Source organism: Equus caballus, chromosome 1 (genome assembly GCF_041296265.1).
Source record: "Equus caballus isolate H_3958 breed thoroughbred chromosome 1, TB-T2T, whole genome shotgun sequence".
Classification (NCBI taxonomy): Eukaryota; Metazoa; Chordata; class Mammalia; order Perissodactyla; family Equidae; genus Equus; species Equus caballus.
In genome coordinates, this window is record NC_091684.1 from 182,273,905 (window position 1) to 182,300,357 (window position 26,453).

At 40.4% G+C, this 26,453-nt stretch overlaps 1 protein-coding gene and 1 pseudogene across 13 annotated transcripts in view; one reads left to right on the plus strand and one right to left on the minus strand.

Moving 5' to 3' along the window:
• Nucleotides 1-21,962, minus strand: part of HECTD1 (HECT domain E3 ubiquitin protein ligase 1) — an 87,913-nt gene extending 65,951 nt beyond the window's left edge. For 11 of the 13 annotated variants that reach the window (XM_070241478.1, XM_070241469.1, XM_070241476.1 and 8 more), the window contains exons 1-2: nt 21,202-21,961; nt 19,671-19,942 (exon numbers count right to left, since the gene is read on the minus strand). In XM_070241478.1, coding sequence (XP_070097579.1) covers nt 19,671-19,810 — 140 coding nt within the window. In that variant the 5' untranslated portion in view covers nt 19,811-19,942; nt 21,202-21,961. Of the gene's footprint in view, nt 1-19,670; nt 19,943-21,201 lie in introns of all 13 variants that reach the window. The other 2 variants (XM_070241456.1, XM_070241465.1) reach the window with 2 other exon arrangements.
• LOC138918691 (small nuclear ribonucleoprotein F pseudogene) lies at nt 12,687-13,036 on the plus strand (annotated as a pseudogene).
• Nucleotides 21,963-26,453: the final 4,491 nt, after the last annotated feature.

Below are 26,453 nucleotides of genomic sequence, written 5' to 3' on the forward strand. Positions count from 1 at the left end.
GTAAACTAGAATGAATCCTGCAGTGTTAGATTGGAACTTGAGGTCCGGCCATGCATTGCTTAAAGATGGGGACACATTCTGAGAAATGCCTTGTTAGGTGATTACATCGTTGGGTGAACATCACAGAGTGTACTGCAGGGGAACAAAATTTGCCACCCCAAAATGTGTCTCTTTAACATGAGGATTATTTTAGATAGATTTTTAAAAACCTGTCTCACAAAGAGAACCGTTCAGTGGTTACCAGGGGAAGGCACTGGGGAGTGGGCACAAGGGATGAAGGGGAGCACTTAAGTGGTGACAGACGAGAAATAACGTACACCTGAAACTTCACAGTGACGTAAACTATAGGAACTCAATAAAAAGAAAAAGAAAACACCTGTCTCAGGAAGTGAGCTATCACCTTAGCATAACATCAACTAGGTGGTAGACAGGGAGGAACCTAGAAAAGTCTGTTTGTTGGGTTCCCCTCTGTGTTCATGTGTTTTCTGTGGGGCTAAACACTTTTCCAAATGTTTGCTCCTTTTCACCTACCTGTGAGCTGCCTTCCTTCCCTTTGAAGTCTCTGACTCTCCCCATCCTCAACATCTTCTTTTGTCTTTAGCTGAGGAAAGTATTTAAGGTGAGGGTTTTGGCCATTTTGGCAAGTTACTTGGTTTTCCTGGGTTTCTCCCATGTATACACGTTATTAAACTTTTGTTCGTTTTCCTCCTGTTAATCTGTCTCATGTCAATTTAATTCTTAGAAGAAAATTTCTTCCTCCCTGGTAGTAGTTACACAAAGCTGGATGGTATCACCTACTACACACCTAGGCTATACGGCACTAATCTTATGGGACCACAGCTGTATATGCAGTCAATTGTTGACTACAACATCATTATGTGGCCCATGACTGTATTGGTATAAATTCACGGATTTGAATGGATAGAGAAAGACAGAAAAATAAATAAAGATGCTGATGTGTTTTGATCCCTTTGCCTAAAATGCTTTTCCCCCAACTCTTCCTATAGCTGGCTCTCCATCATCCTTCCTGTCTCAACCTAAATGTCATCTCCTCAGCTTTTAGACTTACCTTTCCTAACTACCCAAAACAAGACTCCTGTTTTTTGTCGTAATTTACTTTACAATTTATAATTTATTTTTTGTTATCCATTGTAACTCTCCCTAAAAGCCTATAAGCTCCTCAAGGGTAGGAATTTATTTCATACAGCACCCAGCAGGGTTCTCTCAACATAGGAGACACTCAAGTTTTATTTGTTGAATTAATCATACTAAGAAAAAATGAGAAATTTTTTGCTTATGGAAAGAGAAGCCAAACAAAAAGAATTCCATTAGCTCCCTTACTGACCTACTTCTCCACCCCACATGCCCAACCCCTCACAAATATGCCCCCACCCCTCCACACACATGCCTTCGCCCTGGCCCAACAGGTCACCCACCTCCTACCCCCGCCTCACACCTTCCCACAACACAAAAAACTGACTCCACTTCCATCTTCTTCTCTCATTTCCCATAGCAAAGCAAAATGCCAAGTCTAGACTAGCCCAAACTGCTCTCCTAAATCCCAACTACAGACCCGATTGCCTCCTCTCCTCAGCTCTCTACCTGGAGATGTTTCAGGAACCATCAAACACAACTTGCGCAAAACTAAATGAACTTTCCCTACCAAAAACCAAACTACTTATTCTCTAACCTACCATCCATCCAGTCCCTGAAGTAAAAACCATAAAATTCTTCCAAACTCTTATTCCTAAAGTAAAAAATCCAATACTTAATCTTCACGTTTCTACCTCCTAAATCTGTTTAGTCTCTGTCCCTTGCCCTGAATTCCAACCCTCATTATTTCTTATCTGGATAACTACAATAGCTTCCTAACTCGTCTCTCTCACGAGACGCTCTAGTCCCTTCACCACTCCATCACCAAAATTATTTTTCTAACACACAAATCTGATACTGTCACATCCTTCTTAATCCCTCAAGAGCTCCCTACTACCTTGAAGATAAAACCCAAATTCATCAGGATTACAGATCTGATCTGTGATCAGCCTCATTCAATGCCCCTCTCCACCCCTTCACACATGAACACTCAACTCACTCCTGCTTCACCACACATAATTCCCACCCTACTCAGAAGTTTCCGGATCCTCATGCCCTTACACATGTCCCCTTCGCAAGAAACACTTCTTACCACCTTCTCCTCTTTTTCACTGGCATTCCTTTTTCAAGGCAACTTTTAAAATTAAATTTAAAAACTTTTAAGACGACTCAGGTCAGAAAGCACCTCCCCTAGGAAGCCTGCCTTAGACCAATCTCACTACTCATTCTCAGTTACATTCCACTTGAGAGGTTTCAGAGCATTCAGCGAAACCTATCTACCAAAAGCATCCATCAAACTATATTATATTTTCCCATTTACCATCTCATCCATGAAAACATGAGCTACTTGAGAGTAGGGTCTATACCTTACCTATCTCTTGTTTTCCTACAACCAAGCCCAATACTTATTACCTAGCAGACACTCAAATATTTGATAAATGAATATATGAAAATAATCCTTGTCTGAAGAAATTGAGTTTAATAGGGAGAAAGATAATGTGATGCAGCAAAAATAAATATAATGAGTGCTATAATAAAAACCTAAAAGAGGTAGGTTCATAAAAAGTTCTGAGAAGGAAAGCTCAACTCAGGGGATTTAAGGGAAAGGAAGACCTCACAAAAAAGGAAGAAGTCTGATTTAAGTCAAGGTATTCTCTGCCTTGAAGAGCTATTGCAAGGATTTGAGATAATGTATATAAAATACGTAGTACAGTGCTCAGCACATAAAAGATGCTCAATAAACCATATAGTAGAAGTTGGCCAAGCAGACAAGCTCTTGTAGTCTAAGTAAAGAGAATAAACTGTGCAAAGGATGGAAGCTTGAAGAATCAAATGACAAGGCATATTTTCCAACAACATCTACAGTATTAGTTCCCATCCCACATATCCAGATATTCTTTTTTGTAACGTGACTTTGATACTCTTTCCTTTAAGAGGGCCTATGTTCCAACCCCTTGAATCTGGGCAGGTTTAGGAATACAGTGAAAGTGACCTCTTTGCAACTCCTAAAGCTAAGCCAATAAAAGCTTCTCCCGGATTCTCTTGCAACTCTTGCTCTTGGAACACAACCACTATGCTGTGATGAAGCTCTAGCCACATTGCAAGGCCAGTAGGTATTCCAGCTAACAAACCCAAGAGAGATGCCAACTAAAAGCCAGTATTCAAGGGGATGTGACAGAACAAGTCATCAGATGATTCCAGCGCCTCGTCATCAAGCTTCTGTTATTTACAAGTAGGCTCATACTACAAATACTATCCTATAATTTGCTCACTTCCTTAATGGATATGTTGTGACCACCTTTCCACATTATATAAACAGGATCTAGCTCAATCTTTCTAAGGTCTACAAAACATCCAATATAATAAATAGCCATACATTATTAGCCATTTAGGTGGCTTCCAGTTTTTTACTATTTTGAAACAGTGCTGCAGTGAACAATCTTGGAAGTATATATTTGCACACCTGTACCAGTATTTAGGAATGAAAGATTCTCAGAAGTGTTTGTGTGTGTACATTTTTGATTTGACAGATATTATCAAACTGACTTCTAGTATTTTTTAACTTTATTTCATAAAGTTTGGCTAGCTGTGACAGAATTACCAAACTTTAAAAATTAAACACAGAATATTCAAACCTCTACCAAGAAAATAAAAAATAATCTAACATTATATACATACACACACACTTCAGGATATAAAAGTCTCTAATTAGAACAGCAAAAGTCATAAATAAAACCCAAAATAAATTCAATCATTGAGATTTTATTTCTGCATTTCTAACAGACTATTTCTGTATGAACACATACATGAGGCAGATATGAAACATAAAACTACCACACTGGGCAGACATTGACATCATTTTTAAATTTCCATTCCGATCTCTCTTAAAAGATAAAAATCAAAATTTACTAACCTACCCATTCATTCCTCCACGGAATGAAAACTTGTCACATTATCTTCAATTAGATTTTCCAACACAACTCTAAAGTTCAAAACAATAAAAAACCACAAGGTCCTCTACCAAAAGCAGTACCATTCTGAAATTAGTTATGAGAGAAGACTAATATAAAAAACATACACTGTCAGACTTCTAAAAATAATTAAATATTATTATTTCAAACAGACACAAAACTTTGACTTCCTCTCATATGTAATTTTGAAGTCAGCAGTTCAAAAAAATGTTATCAGGCAAAAATACATATATAAAGATGCTCACTGGGACATAACATATATCTAATAACAAGGGCATGATTAAGTATATGACACATCCATATGACAGATTATGCGGGTTTTTGTAAGCTGCTTACTAAGAACTTGTTATGACAGAAATATTGTTTGACAGAAATATCAGGTAAAAGAAAAGGAAAAAACTCGTATCTACCATGATGTTGATCATGTAAAAATATGCAGAGAAGAAACTAGAACAAAAAATCAAAATGGCTTATTTCCAGATGGTATAATCCTAGACAATTTTCATTCTCTAAATTTTTCTGATTTTTTCAAATTTCTGAAACAAATGTATTTCATAACTAGTCAAGTGGAATAAGCTTATTACAGCCTATTTCTCCCAATGATTACAACAAAAACCTTGGACAAAACACAAAAAAGCAACTATATGCAGACTCTTGAAAGTGGACAAAGCACATGGATTAGGAAAGGAAGTCAAAACTTAAATAATGACCCATCATGGAAGTAGTTTCAAGGGCTTTTTCCTTTTCCAGGTTTAACCCATAGACAGGTTAAGTCCCAGAACTATGGAGCAGAAGCACACAAGAAAAGCTCTGAGGGGACATAGAAAAGGGGCCTCTGTGAGCCAGAGGGTATGAGGAGAAATTCCTGAGTTTCTTTCCTCCCAGCCTGGCCCCAAGGCCAGCCCCAGGTGTAAGTCCCAGACTACACCCTGAGTAACACACGCACAGTGCAATGGAGGTGGACGAGCATCTAAGGCCCAGGGAGAACTGGGGACTAAGAAAAGGAGGCCCTGTGATCAGAAGAGCATGAGAGGAATCCTGTTATTTTCTTCTCTCTTTTCTCTCACTACTTTCACCTCAAGGGCAGTTCCAGTCCCAGAAAGTGTATGACAGCACAAGGAGGAAGATGGGTAGAGGGTGAGAGGAAGTGTGTCTAAAACTTCAAGACAGCTCCAGCTTCCTAGCTAGAACACTAGTAAAAAGGGCTCCTGGAAGCCAAAAGACATGGAGGAAACCTCTGAGAGGAAAGAGCTAGAAAAAAAATCCCTGACACAAGTCCCAGGCTCACCTACAAACTGCACATGTGGAGGATGGAACTAAAGAACAGCAAAGACTGACAACTGAACTATGACATAATTCATCACCAAGTCCCAGACTAAACTGAGTGACACAGCACAGACCCAAAGAAGAAAGGCTTTGAAACTAGTGACGCGTGGGTGGAACCACCACCCACAGAGGGCAAGACAGAACTGCCGTTTAAATCTAACCAGGTGGACTGCATGCCAAAACGAAACAACAGGATCAACATTCTCCAGAAGATTTTTATAAAACCAAGAGTCTCACAATGTAATATTCTAAACATCTAGGTTAGAAATCCAAAATAACTTGAAATACAAAGAATTAGTACAATCTGATCTATCCAACTCAAGAAAAAAAGACAGTCAACAGATGTAAGCCTGAGACAACCAGATGTTGAAATTATCAGAGAAAATTCTAAATCAGCTATTATAACTATATTCCATGAGGTAAATGTGAACATTCTTGAAATGACTGGAAACAGAAATTTTCAACAGAGAAACTGAAAGTATGAAGAAGAATCAAATGAAAATTTTAGAAATGAAACATACAGTTTGTAGGGGGGAAAAACTCCCTGGATGGGTTCAAGAGAAGAATGAATACGACAGATAGTCAGTGAAACTGAAGACAGATCAATAAAATTATCCAATCTGAAGAACACAGAGTAAAAAGACTTGGGGCAGGAGGAGGGGGGTGACACAGACTCTTAGGGACCTGAAGGAACATATCAAAAAGTGTAACATTTATGCCATGGGAATCCCAGAAGGAAAAGAGAAAAAAATTGGTACAGAAAATAAATTTGAAGAAGAAACTTCCCAAATTCAGTGAAAGACGGGCAGATTCAAGAAGCTCAGCAAACCTCAAAGAAGACAAGGGCCGGTCCACTGGTGTAGTGGTTAAGTTCACGTGCTCTGCTACAGCGGTCCAGGGTTCACAGGTTCAGAGTCTGGGCACGGACCTAGCACTGTTTGTCAAGCCACGCTGTGGTGGTATCCCACATAAAACAGAGGAAGACTGCCACAGATTTTAGCTCAGTGACAATCTTTCTCAAGCCAAAAGAGGAAGAATGGCAACAGACGTTAGCTCAGAGCCAATCTTCCTCACCAAAACAAACAAACAAACAAACAAAACCCCTCAAATAACACAAATTCAAAGCTAACCATGCACAGACAAATCATAATTAAACTGCAAAAAGATCAAAGGTTAAGAAAAAAAATCTTGAAAGCAGCAAGAGCTGAAAAACAACACAAAAATAGATTAGACAGAATGCAGATTTCTCATCAGAAACCATAACAGCCAGAAGACAGTGAAATATCTTTAAAATACTGAAAAGAACGGTCACCCCGAATTCTATCCAGCAAAAACATCTTCACAGAATAAAAGTAAAATAAAGACATTCTCAGATTTAGAGACTTCATCACCAGCAGACCTCCCCTAAAAGAAATGCTAAAGTTCTTCAGGATGAAAGAAAATGATACCAGAGATAGATGGAACTTCAGGAATGAAGAAAGAGCAACAGAAATAATAAATATCTGGGTAAATAAAATAGACTATTTTTCTCCTATTGAACTGACAGCTGAAAGCAAAAATTCTATCAGTGTACCTTGAGATTTTCAATGTTGATTTAACACATATGACAACTATAACGTGAAGGGAGTATTTAAAGGGACCTATATGGTTGTAAAACTTCTTCATTTTACTTTAAATGGTAAAACATGAACTCTTGAAGTTAACTGCAATCCCTAGAGAAACCACTAAAACATACAAACAGACATAGACAAAAAACCAATAGAAAAATTAAAATAGAAAGCTACAAAATACTCAAGTAAATCAAAAGACAGGAGAGAGAAAACAGAGAAACTAAAAACCCAAATAATAAAATGTTAAACATATATTCAGAAATCCAAAAATTACACCAAATGTAAATGGTCTAAACTCACCAATTAAAAACAGATACTGTCAGGTTGGATTAAAAAAAACACAAGCCAACCATATATTGTCTACAAGAAACCCATGTTACATACAATGATACAGATTGGTTAAAAATAAAAACATATACCAAACAAACCCAAAAAGCTTTCTTTTGAAAAAGAAAGAGTGGCTGTATTTATATCAGACAAAGTAAACTTTAGAACAAGGAAAATTACCAAAGATAAAGAGGGACACTACATAATGACAAAAGGGTCAATTCACCAAGAAAATTTTGCAGTCCTAAAGGCACTTAACAGGGCTTCAAAATACACAAAGCAAAAACTGAGAGGACTGAAGATAAATAGATAAACCTACAAGGATACTTGGAGACTTTAACACCTCTCTCAGTAACTCAACAAGAATATAGACTGAACAACATTATCAATCAACTTGACCTAATTTGACAGTTGTAAAACATTCCACCGACAACAGCAGAATACACATTCTTCTCAAGTGCATGTGGACCATTCACCAAAAATAGGTCATATTGTGGGCCATAAACAAACCTTAAATTCAAAATAACTAAAATAATGTATAAACTATGTTCTCTGACTATAATAGTAACACAAAAATATCTGAAAAGTCCTCAAATATTTGGAAATTAAGCAACACACTTCTAAAAAACCCAAGGGTAAAAAAGAAAGTTTCCAAGAAAATTTTAAAATATTTTTAACCAAATGAAAATAAATATACAACATCAACTAAAGCAGAAAAGAGAAATTTATAGTCTTAAGTGATAATACTAGAAAAGATCTCAAATCAGTGACCTCAGCTTCCACCGAAGAAACTAGGAAAAAACAGCAAATCAAACCCCAAACTAACTCAGAAGTAAGGAAATAATAAAGACCAGAAATCAATAAAACTGGAAACAGAAAAAGAGAAAATAAATGAAACCAAAAGCTGGTTCTTTGAAAAGAGTAATAAAACTCATAAATCTCTAGCCAGATTGATAAAAGATAAAAATTACCAATATCAGGATGAAAAGCCGAATTATCACTACAGACTGTAGAAACATCCGAAGGATAAAAAGGTATTCTGCAAACAGCTCTATGTCCATAAATCTTAACTTATATTAAATAGACCGACTCCTTGAAAGACATACTATTAAAATTCACTCAAGAAGAATTAAGCAACCTGACCAGTCCTCTATTACAGAAACTGAATTAGTAATAAAAATTTTCAAACATATCAATTTACTCTCTTACAGATTGTGCTTTTAGTGTTTGTTTAAGAAATATTTGCCTAACCTAGGGTCACAAAGGATTTCTCCTGTTTTTTTTTCTAGAAGTTTTATAGTGGTAGGTTTTATGTTTAGGTCTATGATTGATTTTGAGTTTATTTTTGTATATGGTGTGGGGTATGAATTAAAGTTAATTTTTTTTTTGCATATGGATACCCAATTGTTTTAGCACTATAAAAAAAAAAAACTATCCTTTTCCCATTGGACTGCCTTTCCCCTTTGCTGAAATAAGATGCCCATGTATGTGTGAGTCTATTTCTGAACTCTCTATTCCATGTCACTGATCTATCTATCTTTACACCAACACCTCACTGTTTTGATTACTGTGGCTATATAATAAGAACTGGAATACAATTGCATTAGTCCTCCAACTTTATTCTTCTTTTTTTTTTAAAGATTGGCACCTGAGCTAACAACTGTTGCCAATCTTTTTTATTTTTTCCTGCTTTATCTCCCCATATCTCCCCCGTATATAGTTGTATATCTTAGTTGCAGGTCCTTCTAGTTGTAGCATGTGGGACACCACCTCAACGTCGCCTGACGAGCGGTGCCATCTCCACTCCCAGGATCCGAACTGGTGAAACCCTGCGCCACCACAGCAGAGCATATGAACTTAACCACTTGGCCACGGGGCGGGCCCCAACTTTATTCTTTATCAAAGTTGTTCTGGCTAGTCTAGGTCCTTTGCATTTCCATCAAGAATTTGAAATCAGTTTGTCAATTTCTACATCTGGTCAGATTTATGTCTAAGAATTTCAGGAGAAATGAAAACCCACATATACACAGAAATCTGTATGCTAATATTTATAGTAACTTTGCTCATAATCACCAAAACCAGAAAAATCCAAATGTCCTTCAAGAGGTGAACGATAAACCATCTTTGGTACATCCATAAAATGGAATATTACTCAGCAATTAACAGGAAGGAACTATTATACACACAGCAACATAGATGACTCTCAAATACAATATACTACACAGAAGAAGCCAGACTCAAAAGGCTACACACTTCACACACGACTCCATTTACATGGCATTCTGGAATAGTCAAAACTATAGCAACAGAGAAAAGACCACTGACTGCCAGGCACTGGGGTTGCGGGGGAGGCTTTAACCTCAAAGGGACAGCTCTAGGGAACGTTTTGGGGTGACGGAACTCCTCTGAATTTCCATTGTGGTTGTAGTTACATGACTCTGCATTTGTCAAAACTCAAACTTCACCATATATAATTTAAATAAATTTAAGAAAAAAATTAAATATGCATATAATAATCACTGCCCTCCCTGAATAGTGCTAAAAGTATACACCTTACAGCACAGAATTTTATACACATTACAATTAAAGAGTTATTCAAAATTTTATACTTGCTAAATATTTAAATCTTACATTACAGGTAGAAATTATTTTTATATATTAAGCCCAGAACTATACCGTAAAATCAATTTATAGACCAAAAGGTAGCCTAATTAGGAAACTTTAAGATCATTCAGTCTACAAAGATCTACTGTCAGACTAGTAAACCACATAAATGAGATTAAGACCAGTCTTCAGCTAAATCCAAATTTAAGCAATGGTTCCGAAAATGCTACCTGCAACGACATCAAAATCTTTCCTTGATGGAAGCCGAGATAAGCAACTCAAAACAAGAACAAAAAGTTTCATGAGGTTCCAAAGAGAATGACTTTACCTTGAAAACTCTAATAGTTTCTATACCATAACTACCATATGCTTCTTCCAGACTATACCATTAGGACTTGGGCCAAAATATCAGAAGATTTACAATATAAAGAAATTTAACTTTTTTTTTTTAAATCAAAGGAAGTTACCTACAGTGGTGATATTTTACTGAATACAGTCTGTAAATTGACCACTTCCTTTATTAAAAAAACCTAAAACATAATTTAACTATAAAAGATTAATAAATTCTGTTTCTTGAAGATAATAAATAATATCTTTTGATCCATTTCATCTTTTATTCCATTTTTGCCCCTGCTCCTAGCCTTGACTCTCTCTGTATTGCTTAAGAAGAAATAAATCCTAGCAGAGCAGTTGAAAATTAGGGCCTTCCCTCTCAAAGGAAAAGAAGTCAAATCCAATATGCAGACTTGCTTTTCTCCAATTAAAATATAACTACAAATAAAATACACACAAACTTTACTGAAATCCATTCAACAAGTATCTACTGAATGCCTTTTTATGCCAAGTACTGTGCAGGTGTTGGGGCTAGGATACAAAGATGAGTAAGCAGTACTGGGCTCTGTGGAACTCAAAGGTCTAAGGACACAGGCAACAAGTACGCAAAGTATACAGATATACTGCTATAAACTGGAAGAGTGTTTTGTTTTTTACATTTTTAAGGTGACAAACACTTTGGTAAGCTTAAGGAAAGCTCACTGAAGCTCATTATCTATGGGCCACCGAGAGCCCAAGGTTAAGAACTTTGACAGAGAATGTTTCTCATCTTCCAGTATTTTTCTCTGCTGTCCACTGAAAAGCAGCACATACACATTTGCTCACTTATTGAACTTTGCAGGATTATATGCATTTGATGCAACGAACATTCTCTATCCAGGGAAGAATCAGCTGCAGTGCTGATCAGAGAAGAGTAATTTCACTTCCCTTTTACTCCCTCATAGGGTAGGAGAAAACAGGAGTCAGTACGGGAAAGACAGGTGCCTTAGCGCAAGGGAGCAGGGGAAAACTGTTTCTACTACAGAGAATACGATGCAACTCCTCCTGCATACTTCCCAACCAGTTTCACGACTCCAGAAATATTTCCTATAGGCATTTTAGGCATAAGCTGAAAATGGGCACAATATAAAGAATTTCCTCAATTTGTTCAATATCTGGATATTAGCTATTGTTTGCCAGGCACTAGGCTTAGCAATGGAAAAACCAAAGTAGTAGTAGTATGCATGTGCAAGAATGAGAAGAGGTTTCTGAAGGCATTTAAATTTTATCTATTAGGTAAAGAACCAAAAAGATTTTGTAAAAGGGAGTGGTACAATCAAATCACTATTTTAAGAGTATAGTCAATTATACCTCAATACAACTGGAAAAAACAGACCATAAAAAGCACTTTAAGGGGCTGGCCCCCGTGGCCGAGTGGTTAAGTTCGCGCGCTCCGCTGCAGGCGGCCCAGTGTTTCGTCGGTTTGAATCCTGGGCGCGGACATGGCACTGCTCGTCGGACCACGCTGAGGCAGCGTCCCACATACCACAACTAGAGGAACCCACAACGAAGAATACACAACTATGTACCGGGGGGCTTTGGGGAGAAAAAGGAAAAAAATAAAAATCTTTAAAAAGCACTTTAAGACTATAAATCTGGATACAGTTAGGCTAAAGGCAGGGATACCTGTTACGAAGCTACTAGCACTACAGGAGCATACTCATTTCCCCACACCCATTCTAGATATTATCATTGTTTCTAATCTACTTCGGGGAGAAATCATTAGACAGACAATCCCTTCAACTTTTTACCATCAAACCTACAACATCTGCACCTCACGTCCCCACTATCGCTGTATTATGGCAAGGAACAGACCTACCTAAAACTTCTCTCTCCACCAGTGGATCAGAGCTTTGCTACTCAATGTAGGATTTTCTGACCAACAGCTTCAGCATTATCTGAGAGCACATTAGGAACGCAAAGTATCAGACACCACACCAGACCAACTGAATGAGACAAAGCACTGCTCTTGACAAGAGCCAATTCTCTTCCAGTTTCTCAGAATCCTTATGCTATGGATTATCCATTCTCTCTCGTCTCTGCCTTTAAAAGAAAAAGCACCCTCATTCCAATCCAACTTCTCAAAAAAGTTTTCCACACTCCCTGTCTCCATTTCTTCATGTCCTACTTACTCCTCAACCCATTCCAATCTGCCCCCCTCACCATCACTGCACTCAGCTCTCATTAAGATCAACGACCTTGGGGCCAGCCTGGCGGTGCAGCGGTTAAGTGCGCACGTTCTGCTTCAGTGGCCCAGGGTTTGCCAGTTCAGATCCCGGGTGCGGACATGGCACTGCTTGGCAAGCCATGCTGTGGCAGGCATCCCACAGATAAGAGTAGAAGAAGACTCACAAGGGACAGACGACAGCTGGGTCGGCGGCGAGTAGCCTGCAGTATTTGCCTGTGAGCGCGATGAGTTTGCCCCTCAATCCCAAACCTTTCCTCAATGGATTAACAGGAAAGCCAGTAATGGTGAAACTTAAGTGAGGAATGGAGTACAAAGACTACCTGGTATCTCTAGATAGCTATATGAACACGCAGCTTCCAAACACGAAGAATACATAGATGGAGCATTGTCTGGACATCTGGGTGAAGTTTTAATAAGGTGTGATAATGTCCTCTATATCAGGGGTGTTGAAGAAGAGGAAGAAGATGGGGAAATGAGAGAATAGCATGTTTTGTGGGGAATTTTTTAATATATATTTCTAGACAATAAAGATGTTTGTTTTTCAACTTGGGGGAAAAAAAAGTAGAGGAAGATGGGCAGGATGTTAGCTTAGGGCCAGTCTTCCTCAGCAAAAAGAGGAGGATTGGCGGCAGATGTTAGCTCAGGGCTAATCTTCCTCAAAAAAAAAAAAAAAAAAAAGATCAATGACCTTGAGAATGTTGCTAAATCCAATGGAAACCTTTTAGTCTTCACCCTACTTGACCTCTCACCAGGACTGAACACAATCGTCCTTTCTCTTCTTGAATCACTTTCTTCCCTGTGTTGACATGTGCACTAATGATGCAAAAGCAATGGCGGACAAAACTGCTGGTGCTTCAGCATGAATCAAGGTGGCAGCCGCACTAAACGGCACTACGAGTACTTGAATTCTTCACTGCCAAGCTCTAGCATGGAAAAAAAACAAGCCAGTTTCACCACAGAATAACCTTGATGAAGAAAAAAAGTTATTAATTTTATTAAATCTCAACCCTTGAATATACATCTTTTTAATATTCTACTTAAGGAAATGGGAAGTAGGCATAATGCATTTCTGCATACGGAAGAATGATGGTTGTGTCAAGGAAAAGTACTTGTACTACTGTTGGACAGCTGAACTAGCTGCTTTTTTCATGCAACACCATTTTTATTTGAAAGAACTTCAGACAAACGGTGGTTATTCAGACTTGGATATTTGGCAAACATTTTCTCAAAAATTAACCAAGTAAGCCTTCCACTTCAAGGAAAACAACTGACAGTATTTGTTGCCAATGATAACATTCAGGCTTCCAAGCAAAAATTACAATTTTGGAAAACTTTTATCTGCCACCATGAGCTTCACAGCCTCCCAACATTTAAAGACTTTTCTGATGAGATCAGTAGTCATATTAACAAATGTGAGTTTGTGACACTGGAGAATGATATACGTCAACATTTGAAATATCCGTATAACTCAGTAGACCAGTATTTTTCACATGACCAGTGCATGATTTTACAAACTCAAACATGGATAAAAAAATCCACTCAACCCAAACAACTTGAAATCAACAACCCAAAGTAACATATGCACCCCTATGTTCACTGCAGCACTATTCACAATAACCAAGACATGGAAGCAATCCAAGCGCCCATCGATGGATGATTGGATAAAGAAGATGTGGTATATATATACACAATGGAATACTACTCAGCCATAAAAAAAGACAAAATCCATCCCATTTGCAACAACATGGATGGACCTAGAGGGTATTATGCTAAGCGAAATAAGTCAGACTGAGAAAGACAAACACCATATGATTTCACTCATATGTGGAATATAAACAAACATATGGACAAAGAAAACAGCTCAGTGGTTACCAGGGGAAGGGGCATGAGGGTGGGCACAGGGGGTGAAGGGAAGTACATATATGGTAGATGGACAAGAAATAACATACAACTGAAATGTCACAATGATGAAACTATTAAGAAGTCAATAAAAAAAAATCCACTCAAAGTACAAGACAGACCAACAGATTTTAATGTAACAGAAAACAAAAAGTTCATTGAGATGATTTCAGAACCCACACTATAACTAACCCTTAAGAAACTATCACTTGTCCAGTTTTGGTATGGTATCAAAGAAGAATGCCCATAATTATGTAAATCATCACAACCTTCCTCCCTTTTCCAGCTACATCTATGGAGGATGATTTCTTTTCATACATTTCAATCAAAACAACATAATGCAACAGACTGAATGCAAAAGCAGATGTAAGAATCCAGCCAAATCTAAACTCATGATCTCAGCTCCTCAAAACATGGTCCTCTTCCTGTGTTCTCTGTCACTGAATGGCATCATCATTCATTGTAACCTGAGTCATCCATCATTACCTCTTCCTTTCTCACCCTCTCATAGCCAATCATTCAACAAATTCTGCCTATTTTACCTCCTGAATCTACCTCAAATGTATTTACTTCTTTCTACTTTTATTACAACAACCCTCTCTATCTGGATTATAACCTACCAAGTCCACAAGCATTCATTCTTTCTGTCTCCTCCACCCTTCTATTCTCCATACAGCAGGTAAAGTAGTATTTTTTTCTTTTGAGGAAGATTAGCCCTGAGCTAACTGCTGCCAATCCTCCTCTTTTTGCTGAGGAAGACTGGCCCTGAGCTAACATCCATGCCCATCTTCCTCTACTTTACATGTGGGACGCCAAACTGGCAAAGCCCGGGCTGCCGAAGCGGAACGTGAGCACTTAAGCACTGCACCGCCGGGCAGGCCCCTAAAGGAGTATTTGTAAAAGACAACTTGAATCACATCACTCACTCCTTTACAGCACTTCAGTGCCTGACCATTGCTCTTGAGATATAAACAAAAGCTTTACTCAGCATATACGAAACACTCCATCTGATCTTGCCCGTCTTCAACACAGCTCTCTCCAGCAACCTTTCCTTGCCCCAGTCACACTAGATTTCTCCAAGTTCCTCAATCACGCCATGCTTGCCCACCTGAAATTCTTCACACACTGCCTTCCCTTTGAACACCCTTCGTATCCCACCTCCTCATACTTCTCATAAATTCTTACTCATACTTCATATCTCTAGGAAAAACCACTTCCTCAAAAAAGGCCACTCTGACCATCCCTACCCCTCTAGGTCATGTCCCTGCTATATGCTATCTTAGCACCCTGAACTTTTCCTTCATGGCACTTAACAAAGCTTGTAACCACAACTTTACTTTTATAATTATTTAATATCTGTCTTCCCTATTAGACTCCTAGGCACCATACGGGCAGAGACTGTATTGTTTTAGTCATCACTGTGTCTCTAACACCTAACATAAAGTAGGAAGACAATTTAAAAGCTTAAAAGCCTTGTTACTGTTGTAGGTATTTTTTCTTTTATCATAAATATGCAACGGGAGGTTTTCACCACTGTTCAACAACTCTGGGGGCCAGCCCGGTGGCCGAGCGGTTAAGTTCGGGCTCTCCGCTTCAGTGGCCCACGGTAAGTTCGGGCTCTCTGCTTCGGTGGCCCAGGGTTTTGCCGGTTCGGATCCTGGGTGCAGACATGGTACCGCTCATCAGGCCATGCTGAGGTGGCATCCCACATGCGACAACTAGAAGGACCCACAACTAAAAATACACAACTATGTACCGGGGGGGGGGGCCTTTGGGAGAAAAAGGAAAAATAAAACCTTAAAAAAAAAACAACTTTGGAATCCAGACTCTAGACAGTCTTCCTTGGGACATCTCCTGAAGGATACACCAGGAAAACGATTAATGGTGGTTGCCTCTGGAGAGGAGGACTGATTAGCCAGGAGACAGGAAAGGGAGACTTACATTTTATTGTATATTCTTTTGTGCCCTCATAATGAAGTAAAATGATTACTTTTTAAATAGAGTCTTCCAGTACCTCAAAGCACTACCCATGATATTCCATTTTCTAGATCTTCTAGGGAGATCTCAGATTCTTCCCAGAAGACATAACTTTTAAATTACATTATCTGAAGACTTAACAGCAGGATCTACAACTGTCTAGGATTTACCCACTTATAAAAATATGCACAATCATCATCTATCTTGATGTGATTTCAAAAGTACTCATTTATATAACTCTTTAAATTTAACTCATATTAAATTTATAATATATTAAGTTTAACTCAATGACACATCACAGATGAAAGCAAAAACTAAGCTTGAACTTGAATTTTGCTTTCTAGAGCATTATCAATGATAAGTTTGGGCATTAGGTAAGAAGCATTGCAGCTTCACAGAAAACATATATTCCTTAATTTCAAAAAGACTGTCAAAACTGGTACAAAAAAAAAATGGGGAGCCATGTACAATACTAAGTTAAAGTAAAAGAAATGCTTAACTCTTATGTGGAAAGAACTATGCTAGGCATTTCACATGTATTACCCCATTTAATCCTCACAAAAACCTGAACCCAAATCTATTCCATTTCAAAGGCCATTATTTCTACCATACCATCTGCCCTTCCTAAGTAAACAGACACAACTATTAACACAAGCTAATCAGGCAAAAACATATAGACATTTTTTGCTTTCTTCGACATAAGTGAGAACTACTTTCTACTATCATATGAAATCAAGTTTGTATAGGAGATTTTCACCAATATTCAAAATACGCTCATCATCTTGTTTTTCCTCTGCCTTATTTGTTGACTGTTTCAAAGAATTTAAAAAGACTCTCCAAAATCTATGACAGTTTCATGAAATAAAGTCCCAAAATACAATTCAAAATTAGATATTTAATAATAATGACATTAGTAAGTAGCCCACTTTACTCAAAACACTTTTCACATAAATTCTTTCTTTTAATCCTCACAAAGAGCCTACCAGAAATAAGATTACTGCCATTTTACAGAGGTTGAAAGTAAGGCTCCCAGAGGCTAAATTACATGTAGGAAACCAAGAATGTGAACCCAGGGCTCTGACGCCACATCAGATTCTTTCCACCTCATCATGCTACCTCTCTGGTAGACAATTTTCCTTGTGACAACAAGAAAATCTGGCTGAAGGGGCCGGCCCAGTTGCACAGCGGTTAAGTGCACACATTCTGCCTTGGCGGCCTGGGGTTCGCCGGTTCAGATCCTGGGTGCAGACATGGCACCGCTTGGCAAGCCATGCTGTGGTAGGTGTCCCACATATAAAGTGGAGGAAGATGGGCATGGATGTTAGCTCAGGGCCAGTCTTCCTCAGCAAAAAGAAGAGGATTGGCAGCAGTTAGCTCAGGGCTAATCTTCCTCAAAGAAAAAAAAAGAAGAAAATCTGGCTGAAGATTGAAGAGAGCAAACTAAGGTTTTAAAAAAAATTGTCATAAATTTAACCAAACGTCTATTTTTGATAGACAAATTACTAGTATGCTACATGAAATAGGGCTAACCATTCCAATTTGAAATACTCGTGTATCTTCACTGAGTACGTAAAAATAAATCACATCTGACTTTAACTTCATCTTTCTTTAAATTACATTATATCAAATATGAATAAAGCCTGGAAGGGAAAATGGAAAGAACAACAATTATGTTAGCATGGTAGGACTTTACATAGGGATGAGTTTTACATTTTAAAATTTCCTTTAAAATTGTTTTAACATGGTAACACTTTTTTTTAATGCCATTACAAACACCTCTACTGTCAGTACTTAATAGAAGATATGAAATGACTGCTGATTTGACTGGCAAGTATGACTTACTTTTTAAAATACCCAAAGTAATTCTCAGGTCAATGAAGACCCTCTAATGAAATCTATGAATACTCAAAAATCTACCTCACTTTCCTACAAATCCTGCTAAACAAGTGTCAATGGGGGGACTAAATTATTATGTACTGAAAGTTTGTCAATAGCAAAACTAGTTGAAATAAATGGGACACTAACAGACTGTGATTTGGAAACTCCGTTTATAAGGATTTTTATCATTACAGTACTGTTTTAATGGGATTTACAACTAAGAATTATTTATTATTTATCAACTCATCTTCATTAATTATTCATTCAAAAATGAAGACAATTAAAAATAACTTGTCAATTTAGTGAGTAATGCAGCCTTTAGTCCCACCTCAAAGAAATTAAGATAATTATACCAAATTTTATGTCAACATCTCAAGCATTTTCTACTAATTACCTTAAAATGGCATTAAAACAAACACAGAAACATCTGAGTTTTCACTTACTTATTATTGGAATTCAAAATCAGAAATACAAATATAAAATAAACAGTAAAAACCAAACGTGTTGAGCATTCAGAAGAAGGGTGAACCAAACTGGGCAAGTTTCACATAAGAGGGAAAACAGAGCATTAACAGCCAATCCAGTGATGAATTCTGTTTTACATTTTTGCACGAATTCTACATTATAACCTCTGAATAAAATCATTTAAACTCTCCAAACTTCAAAATCTGTTTCTACTATTCCATCTGGGTAACTTCCAATTTATACCCTCCAAACTGAAATTTACAAACCAATGATTTAACAAAAGTACCATGTCATATATGACACCAAGGAAGAAATAAGCAGTTGTAAACATAAGTCTATGATCATCTGTATTTTCTTTTTAATTTATTTTTCCTTCTTCTCCCTAAAGCCCCCAACACATAGATGTATATTTTAGTTGCGGGTCCTTCTAGTTGAGCTATGTGGGACACTACCTCAGCACGGCTTGATGAGTGGTGCTAGGTCCGAGCCCAGGATCCAAACCAGCGAAACCCTGGGCCACCAAAGTCGAGCATGTGACCTTAACCACTGCCACAGGCTGCCCCTATCATCTTATTCATCTCATTTCATGTCAATCTCAAGTCAATTCCTTGGTACAGAAATAGCTACCTTTAAAGAAGATAAGTATTTATATTTTCCCAGTTCAAAAGTATTTTGAAAATGAATCAACCAAGCTATGGATTAAAATTAGTATTCGCTACTAATTCCTATTCATTCAACAAACATGTATTTGTGACATCACAACTATCATTACTGGAGTTACTTCACCCACTAGGTTTTATTTCTCAGAAAAGTTTTAAATGCGTAAGTGCAGAAACTTTTAAAAAGGATAGTTTCAAAACTCACTAGAGAAAATTCCTCACAAACTGAAGTCAGCAAATGGTTGAAAACACACGTCACTAACAGCAACCCCAAAGGAAGATGATGAGGGGATGTACTTACGTTTCAAAACAACGATCCACGTTGTCAGACATCAAAAGCAGCATGCATAGCTGTTCAAGGGCTATCAGTTGCATGTCCCTTTCATCCCCCTGTCCCATCTGTAGCCATTCCAGCAATGTATCTGGATCCACATCTGCCATGGTTTTTTAAAAGCCTCTTTGCTTAAATTAAAAAAGTAAAGTAAAAAGTCCTTTAAATGTCCAGGACTGATCAGCTTGGGTTTAAAAAATTTTCTTTCACATCAGCCAGAACCAAATTTTCGTGGTGTCCTCCTAGAATTAGAAAAGACTCATAAGTATGTTTGGCCAGACTCCTTAAAGTAGTTCTTCAACTTTCCCTATTCCTCAGGTTTAACGTTCACCTATCATACTAAATAAAAACCAGTTTTGCACAAGAGTATAAGCTGATTAGATTGCTGCTTAACTGGAAACCAGAGCAGTCTTCGTCAAACAGGCAAACAAGCTTCGGATCCCACTACTGCTATCACCAACTTCTGTGCCAAGAGGCAAAGAACATCTTACTAAATGTTTTTTTCCAGCAAACTTCTTCCCCTCCTCCTACTCCCCAAACTGATCTTCAGATAAGGGTCAGATTCAGTATTCTGAGGAAACTCTAGGCACTTTGATCCAATCCTCCTCCAAATTAAGTTGCTGCTTTCAAATTGACAAATTCTGCTGACTTCGTAATTCACTTACTGCTATACTTAAGAGGTCCAAATACGAACGATAATTAGATACCAGATCTATCAATGAATAAAGACTCGGTTAGGAATTTTGGCAGTCTCGACAACTGTCCTTAAAAGTTTAAAAAGCAAATGCAAGGGACTAACACGGTACGGATCAGAATACAGGCCAATCTACGGCCCTCTTTCCCCATCCCCACAGAACGGGGCAGCTGATTATGAAAAAAGGCAAAACAGAGAAGCAGCCCCACCAGGCAAGTCCTTACAAAAGCTCGGAAGCGCCCTGACGCGAGGACAGCTTTGGGTGCCGCGGAACCCAGCTGCAGGTGTGTGACCCCAGCGGCGGGTCCCGGTGGGCACCCAACGGCGGCGACCAGCGGGGATGACCCAACACTCCGGGCCCAGCCGAGCCCCGCGCCCTGCTTCCCAGCCCAAGCCCGCTAAGTTGGCTCCCGGGGTCTGGGAGGAGGGGAAGTTCTGGAGGAGCAGCAGCGAGCCTCCGTGCCGACAGGAGGCCGCCGGGCAGGGCGGCGGGGCTCCCGGGAGCGGCGCCCGGAACAACGAGGCCCGGCGGGACGTCTCCGGCCCGGCCGGGAGGCGAACCCTCTCAAGGGCAAGGGGGGCCCGCCTTGGGCCCGGGCTCGGGCACACCAGGCCCCGCCGCGGGCAGGGCCGGGGGAGGGGAACAAAGAGGCTAATAAGCAGGGGAAGCGGCAGCCGCCCCGCCGCCTCACCCAGGGCCGGGGTCTCGCTCGCGGCCCGCCGCCGGGCATCCCGGATCCCGGCCCCCAGGCCTGGCCCTCCCGACCGCCCACGGCGCGCCCGCCTTCCCCTCCCTCAAGCTCTTACCCGGGCTTGTCGTCCCAAACCGCTCCGGTCCAGCTCCGAGCAGGCCGCGGGCAGAGCCAGGCCCGGCCGCGGCCCTCGAGTTCCCAGGAAGCCGCAGGCCGCGCAGGTCGAGCCGGGCAGGCGACACAGGAAAAGCCGCGTCTCGTCCCTCCCCTTCCTCCGCGGGGACCGGGTGACAGGGAAGCGAGAGGTTTCCCCGACCGCGGCCGCCGGTGCACTTTCCGTCCGCAGCACGCGGCTCCTCAGGCCCTGCAGCTCAGAGGCCCGCGCGGTGCTGCCGGCGGCGGCGGCGGGGGGAGGCCGCGTCCATCGCGATCCGGGCGGGGGAAGGGAGGAGGGTCCGGCGGGCGGGCGGGCGGAGAGGCTGCGGAGGGCAGCGAGCGCGGCAGGGGCGGAGCAAAGCGGCGCTCCTGGGCGGCGACCCCACCGGCCGCCACGAGGGGCGCTGCGGAGACCCGTCGGCGAGGAGCGCAGGGGCGCCGGCCGGGGCGCTCTGGCCTCCGGGCCTCGGGCTCCCTCGCCTCCTCAGCTGTCGCTTGGCTCTCGGACGCCCTGGCGCCTCTACGCCCCGCTGTCAATCCGAGCGCGCCGCCGGCGCCCCGCGCAGCCCGGCGCACGCACGCTCCGCTGTTGGGCGCGGCGTCGCCGCACTCAGGGCGCTCCTGCTGCAGGTCCCCCGCACGGCCGAGCCTCCGGCGGCCCGGCGAGCCTGCTCCGGCCCGGGCTTACCTCCCTCCCCGCTGCTCCCCCGCCTGCGCACGGAAGTGCGTCGCGGGAGGAGAAGCGCCTCCCTTCGGTCCCGGGAGGCAGAGCGCCCCGCAGCTCGCCAGCAAGAAAACCTTTCCCCGCAACCCTCGGCGGTCAATATGGTCGCGTCTTCTCTCCGTTGTACGGATGGGAGAACTGAGGCTCCTGAATCCTAGTGGCGTCCCCAGTAAGCCGCAGCGCTGCGTGTGCTTTTGGCTCTTCTTGTCTGTGGGTCGTGGTCTCGAGTATTTGCGTGGTTATTCCCTTCAAACGTTTTAGTTCACACGAATTGAAAATCCAACATACCTGCTTATAGGTCGTACTTGGAGATAGGTAAGATGTAATTAATTAGAAATGTGAAGATAACCTTCTTTTTCTAAATCAAAAAATAAATCCCTTGGTTTGTGAGATAAGTAAACCCCTACCCCAGACACTGCCACTGTACTCTCTCTTTTTCATCTTTGAAACAAAAATGAATATTACGTGGTAGCATTTGAGACGTGTTCCTTTAAGCAATAAGAGGAGTTGCTACATATGCTTGAAGAACCTGTATTTTGGAAATTACAGATTTGCCCTTCCGATATCTATAGGCACATGTCTCACTGTCGCAGGTAATGGTCCCTAGGTCTCCTTTTAACAGATCAAGTCAAGAGAAAAGGGTAAAGGATTCCACTATCTTGTCACATAATTATTTGGGAGCTATGAATATGACTTGGAGCTGCCAGGAAAATCTTCAAGGAAGAAGTGGCATTCTTTCTGGACCTTGAAGAATGGGTAGAATGTCGACCTTGCAAGGGAGGGGCAAGAATACAAACAAAGCCTGATATGTTCTGAGACAAAGGAAAGAGGACCTGTGGCCCAAGCACAGAACCCACATTAAGCAATGAGAGGGAGAGAAGGCAGCAGCTGAAGTAAGCAGGGCCTTGAATGCCCAATGCAGAATTTTGGCTGCAGTAACAAGTTACTACAAGTTACTAGTAACAATGGACTAGAACATTGACTGGAAAATTTATGTCTTAGAAAGATTTCTAGGGCAAGACTGTTCACAGTGGCTAAAAGGAGCTACCGTTCAAGGAGATTAGCTGGGAGGTTGCTGAAATCTTCCAATGGTGGAGGGAGGAAGGGCCTATTTATTGGCAATAAGAATGGAGAAGAAATAAATCTAAAAAATATTTTTTAAAAAGATATGTCAGGGGACAAGCCCAGTGGCGCAGCAGTTAAGTTCACATGTTCCACTTGGTGACCCAGGGTTCACCAGTTCAGATCCCGGGCACAGACCTACGCACCACTTGTCAAGCCATGCTGTGGCAGGTGTCCCACATATAAAGTAGAGGAAGATGGGCACAGATGTTAGCTCAGGGCCAGTCTTCCTCAGCAAAAAGAGGAGGATTGGTGGCCCATGTTAGCTCAGGGCTAATCTTACTCAAAAAAAAAGAAATCTTATCAAGAAAATGCTGACTTTTATTATGATTTTATTATTATCACATTATTATCTTAAATTCAAATATGAGATTCCAGAACAAGAGCGTTAAAGGAAAGGAATAAAGCCCCAAAGAAAACAAAAGATGCAGATGAAGGCAACTGCCCATATGAATCTGTCCCCCAAGAAACCAGGATATGTTTACATGCTAATATTCCACCTTAATGTCAAAATCTAAGAACAGTGGATATTGAGAATTGCTATGTGCCAGGCACAGTAAGTCTTAGGCCTCGGCTTCAATAAACTATGAAAGTCTAGAGAAGAGTAGATGTAAACACACTTCCTGTGTCTGCCTCTGTGATAGTACTTATCACGTGATATTGTCAGGTACACTGTGAACGTCATGGAAGTAATGCCGTCTTCGAAGGCTTCAAAAAAATATGTGAACTAGATGTCAGATGTTGAGTTGGAGCTGGCCAGACCAACTCTGTTAGGTCTCTGTGAGGAAGCCCATGTGGAGAGGCATAGAGGTGTGAAGAGGACTCCTCTTGGGGAAGCAAACGGAATAGGCCAACATTTGTGGTAGGCCTCACTTTCGTGAAGGGTCTTCACTGTACACACAGTCACTGAGATGAATTCACAGGAACAAGAAGGAAGAGATTCATCATTTAAATTTAAACTCTTCTTTTTTTTTGATGAAGATTAGCCCTGAGCTGACATGTGCTGGCAATCCTCCTCTTTTTTTTGGCTGAGGAAGACTAGCCCTGAGCTAACATCCATGTCCATCTTCCTCTAGTTTATATGTGGGATGCCTACCACGGCATGGCTTGCCAAGCGGTGCCATGTCCGCACCCAGGATCTCAACTGGCGAACCCAGGGCCACTGAAGCGGAATGTGCCAACTTAACCATTGCGCCACCCGGCCGACCCCTAAATTTAAACTCTTATCCCACCAACAGGCATTACCATAAATTAATTTCTTAGATAAATCTTACCATTATCTTATGAATAACACAACTATGTGGCATTGTTTTTTATGTATCAAAAGTATCCAATGGAAAATTCCAATAGAGGAAAAAGAAAAAACAATAATAATCACCTACCACCTCAAGACTATTATTAACATTTTGATAACATTTCTATGGCCTTTTTTCTAGACATAAATATAAACATATATAAGATCGTATATATTACAGTTTGTGTTCATATTATTAAACAATATGAAGCTAACATGACGTTAAACAAGTCAACCCATTTTCTTTGACTTCTTACATCACCAAAGTCTAAAATTCATCTACCCATCACCATCCAAACTTGTGTGCTTTTCAAGGCGTTGTTTTTATCCCTTTTTCCAGGTAACTCAAGAAGCCTGAGGGCCAGGCTTTGATTAGCTGAGCCTGGAAAACTAGCTGCTTTTCTTCAGCCATGAGGATTAAACTTCTACTCTCAGAGATTATGTGTCTGCCATAGCAGAGGTAAAGAGGGGAGCGCTTATTCAAGTAAAGCTGCTTAGGAGACAAATCCATCTGGGTCATTCAAAACCAAAATTATCTTTTACTTCCCTGGAGGTCATTTGTCATAGATTATCTGAATCCTTGTCTGTAAGACCAAGGAAGATAAATCAGAATTTAATATAAATTTGGAGCCCAGGGAATACTGTGTGATTTACTAGGTAAATGCCAATGGCTTGATAACACCTGAAGACTATATATATATGTATCATTAATGTGGGAGTGTGGCTATACTGAGGTATTCTAGAGATTAAGGCAGGGAGCGTCTTGATCAAGGAAATTAACCACCAACACCAAGCTTTCAAGGAAATGTTATCTGTACTAGTTTCTCTTTGAAAATCATCATGACTATATGATTTCAAAGTTTTTTATTATTCAGTTTCTTTAGGTTTATATTCAATTTTCTGATCTGTACTTCATATATCTATACATACATATATATATCTTTATATATACATATATATGTGTATACATCATATATATGTATGTATTAACTTTTTTGAAGAGGAAGGAAATTAGCCATGAGCTAACATCTGCTGCCAATCTTCCTCTTTTTGCTGAGGAAGACTGGCCCTGAGCCAACATCCGTGCCCATCTTCCTCTACTTTATATGTGGGATGCCTGCCACAGCATGGTTTGCCAAGCAGTGCCATGTCCACACCCAGGATCTGAACCGGTGAATCCCAGACCACCGAAGAGGAACGTGCGCACTTAACCGCTGCGCCACCAGGCCGGCCCCTGTATTAGCTTTTAATAAGAGCTTCATTGAAACATAATTCACAAACCATGAAGTTCATCATTTTAACATGTATAGTTCAGTGGCTTTTAGTATATGCACAAAGTTGTCTATCAGTTACCACTATCTAATTCCAGAACATTTTCATCACACTAAAAAAGAAACCCCATACCCATTAGCAGTTGCTCCACATTCTCTCCAACTGCTAGTCCCTAGAAATCACAAATCTACTTTCTATCTCTGTGGATTTTCCTACTCTGGATATTTCATACAAATGGTATCATATAGTATGTGGCCTTTTATACCTGGCTTCTTTCATTCTCCAGTATGTGTTCAAGCTTCATCCATATTGTAGCGTGTGTCAAAACTTCCTTCCTTTTTATGGCTGAATAATATTCCATTGTATGGATATACCACTTTATCTTTATTCATCAGTTTGTGGCCATTTGGGTTGTTTCCAGTTTTGGGTGTTATGAATAATGCTGCTATGAACATTCGTGTACAAATATTTTGGCAGACGTATGTTTTCAGTTCTCTTGGCTATATACCTAGGAGAGGAACTGTTGAGCTGTATAGTTGAGCTTTTGGAGGCACTGCCAAACGTTTTCCAAAGCATCAGTACCATTTGCATCCCCACCAACATTGTATGAGGGTTCTACCTTGTTATTATCTATCTTTTTTATTATAGTCATCCTGGTGGGCGTGACGTAGTATCTCATTGTGATGTTTTTTCCAAAAGATTTGCACCTGAGCTAATAACTGTTGCCAATCTTCTTTTTTTTCTTTTTGGTTTTTCTCCCCCTATCCCCCCAGTACATAGTTGTGTATTTTAGTTGTGG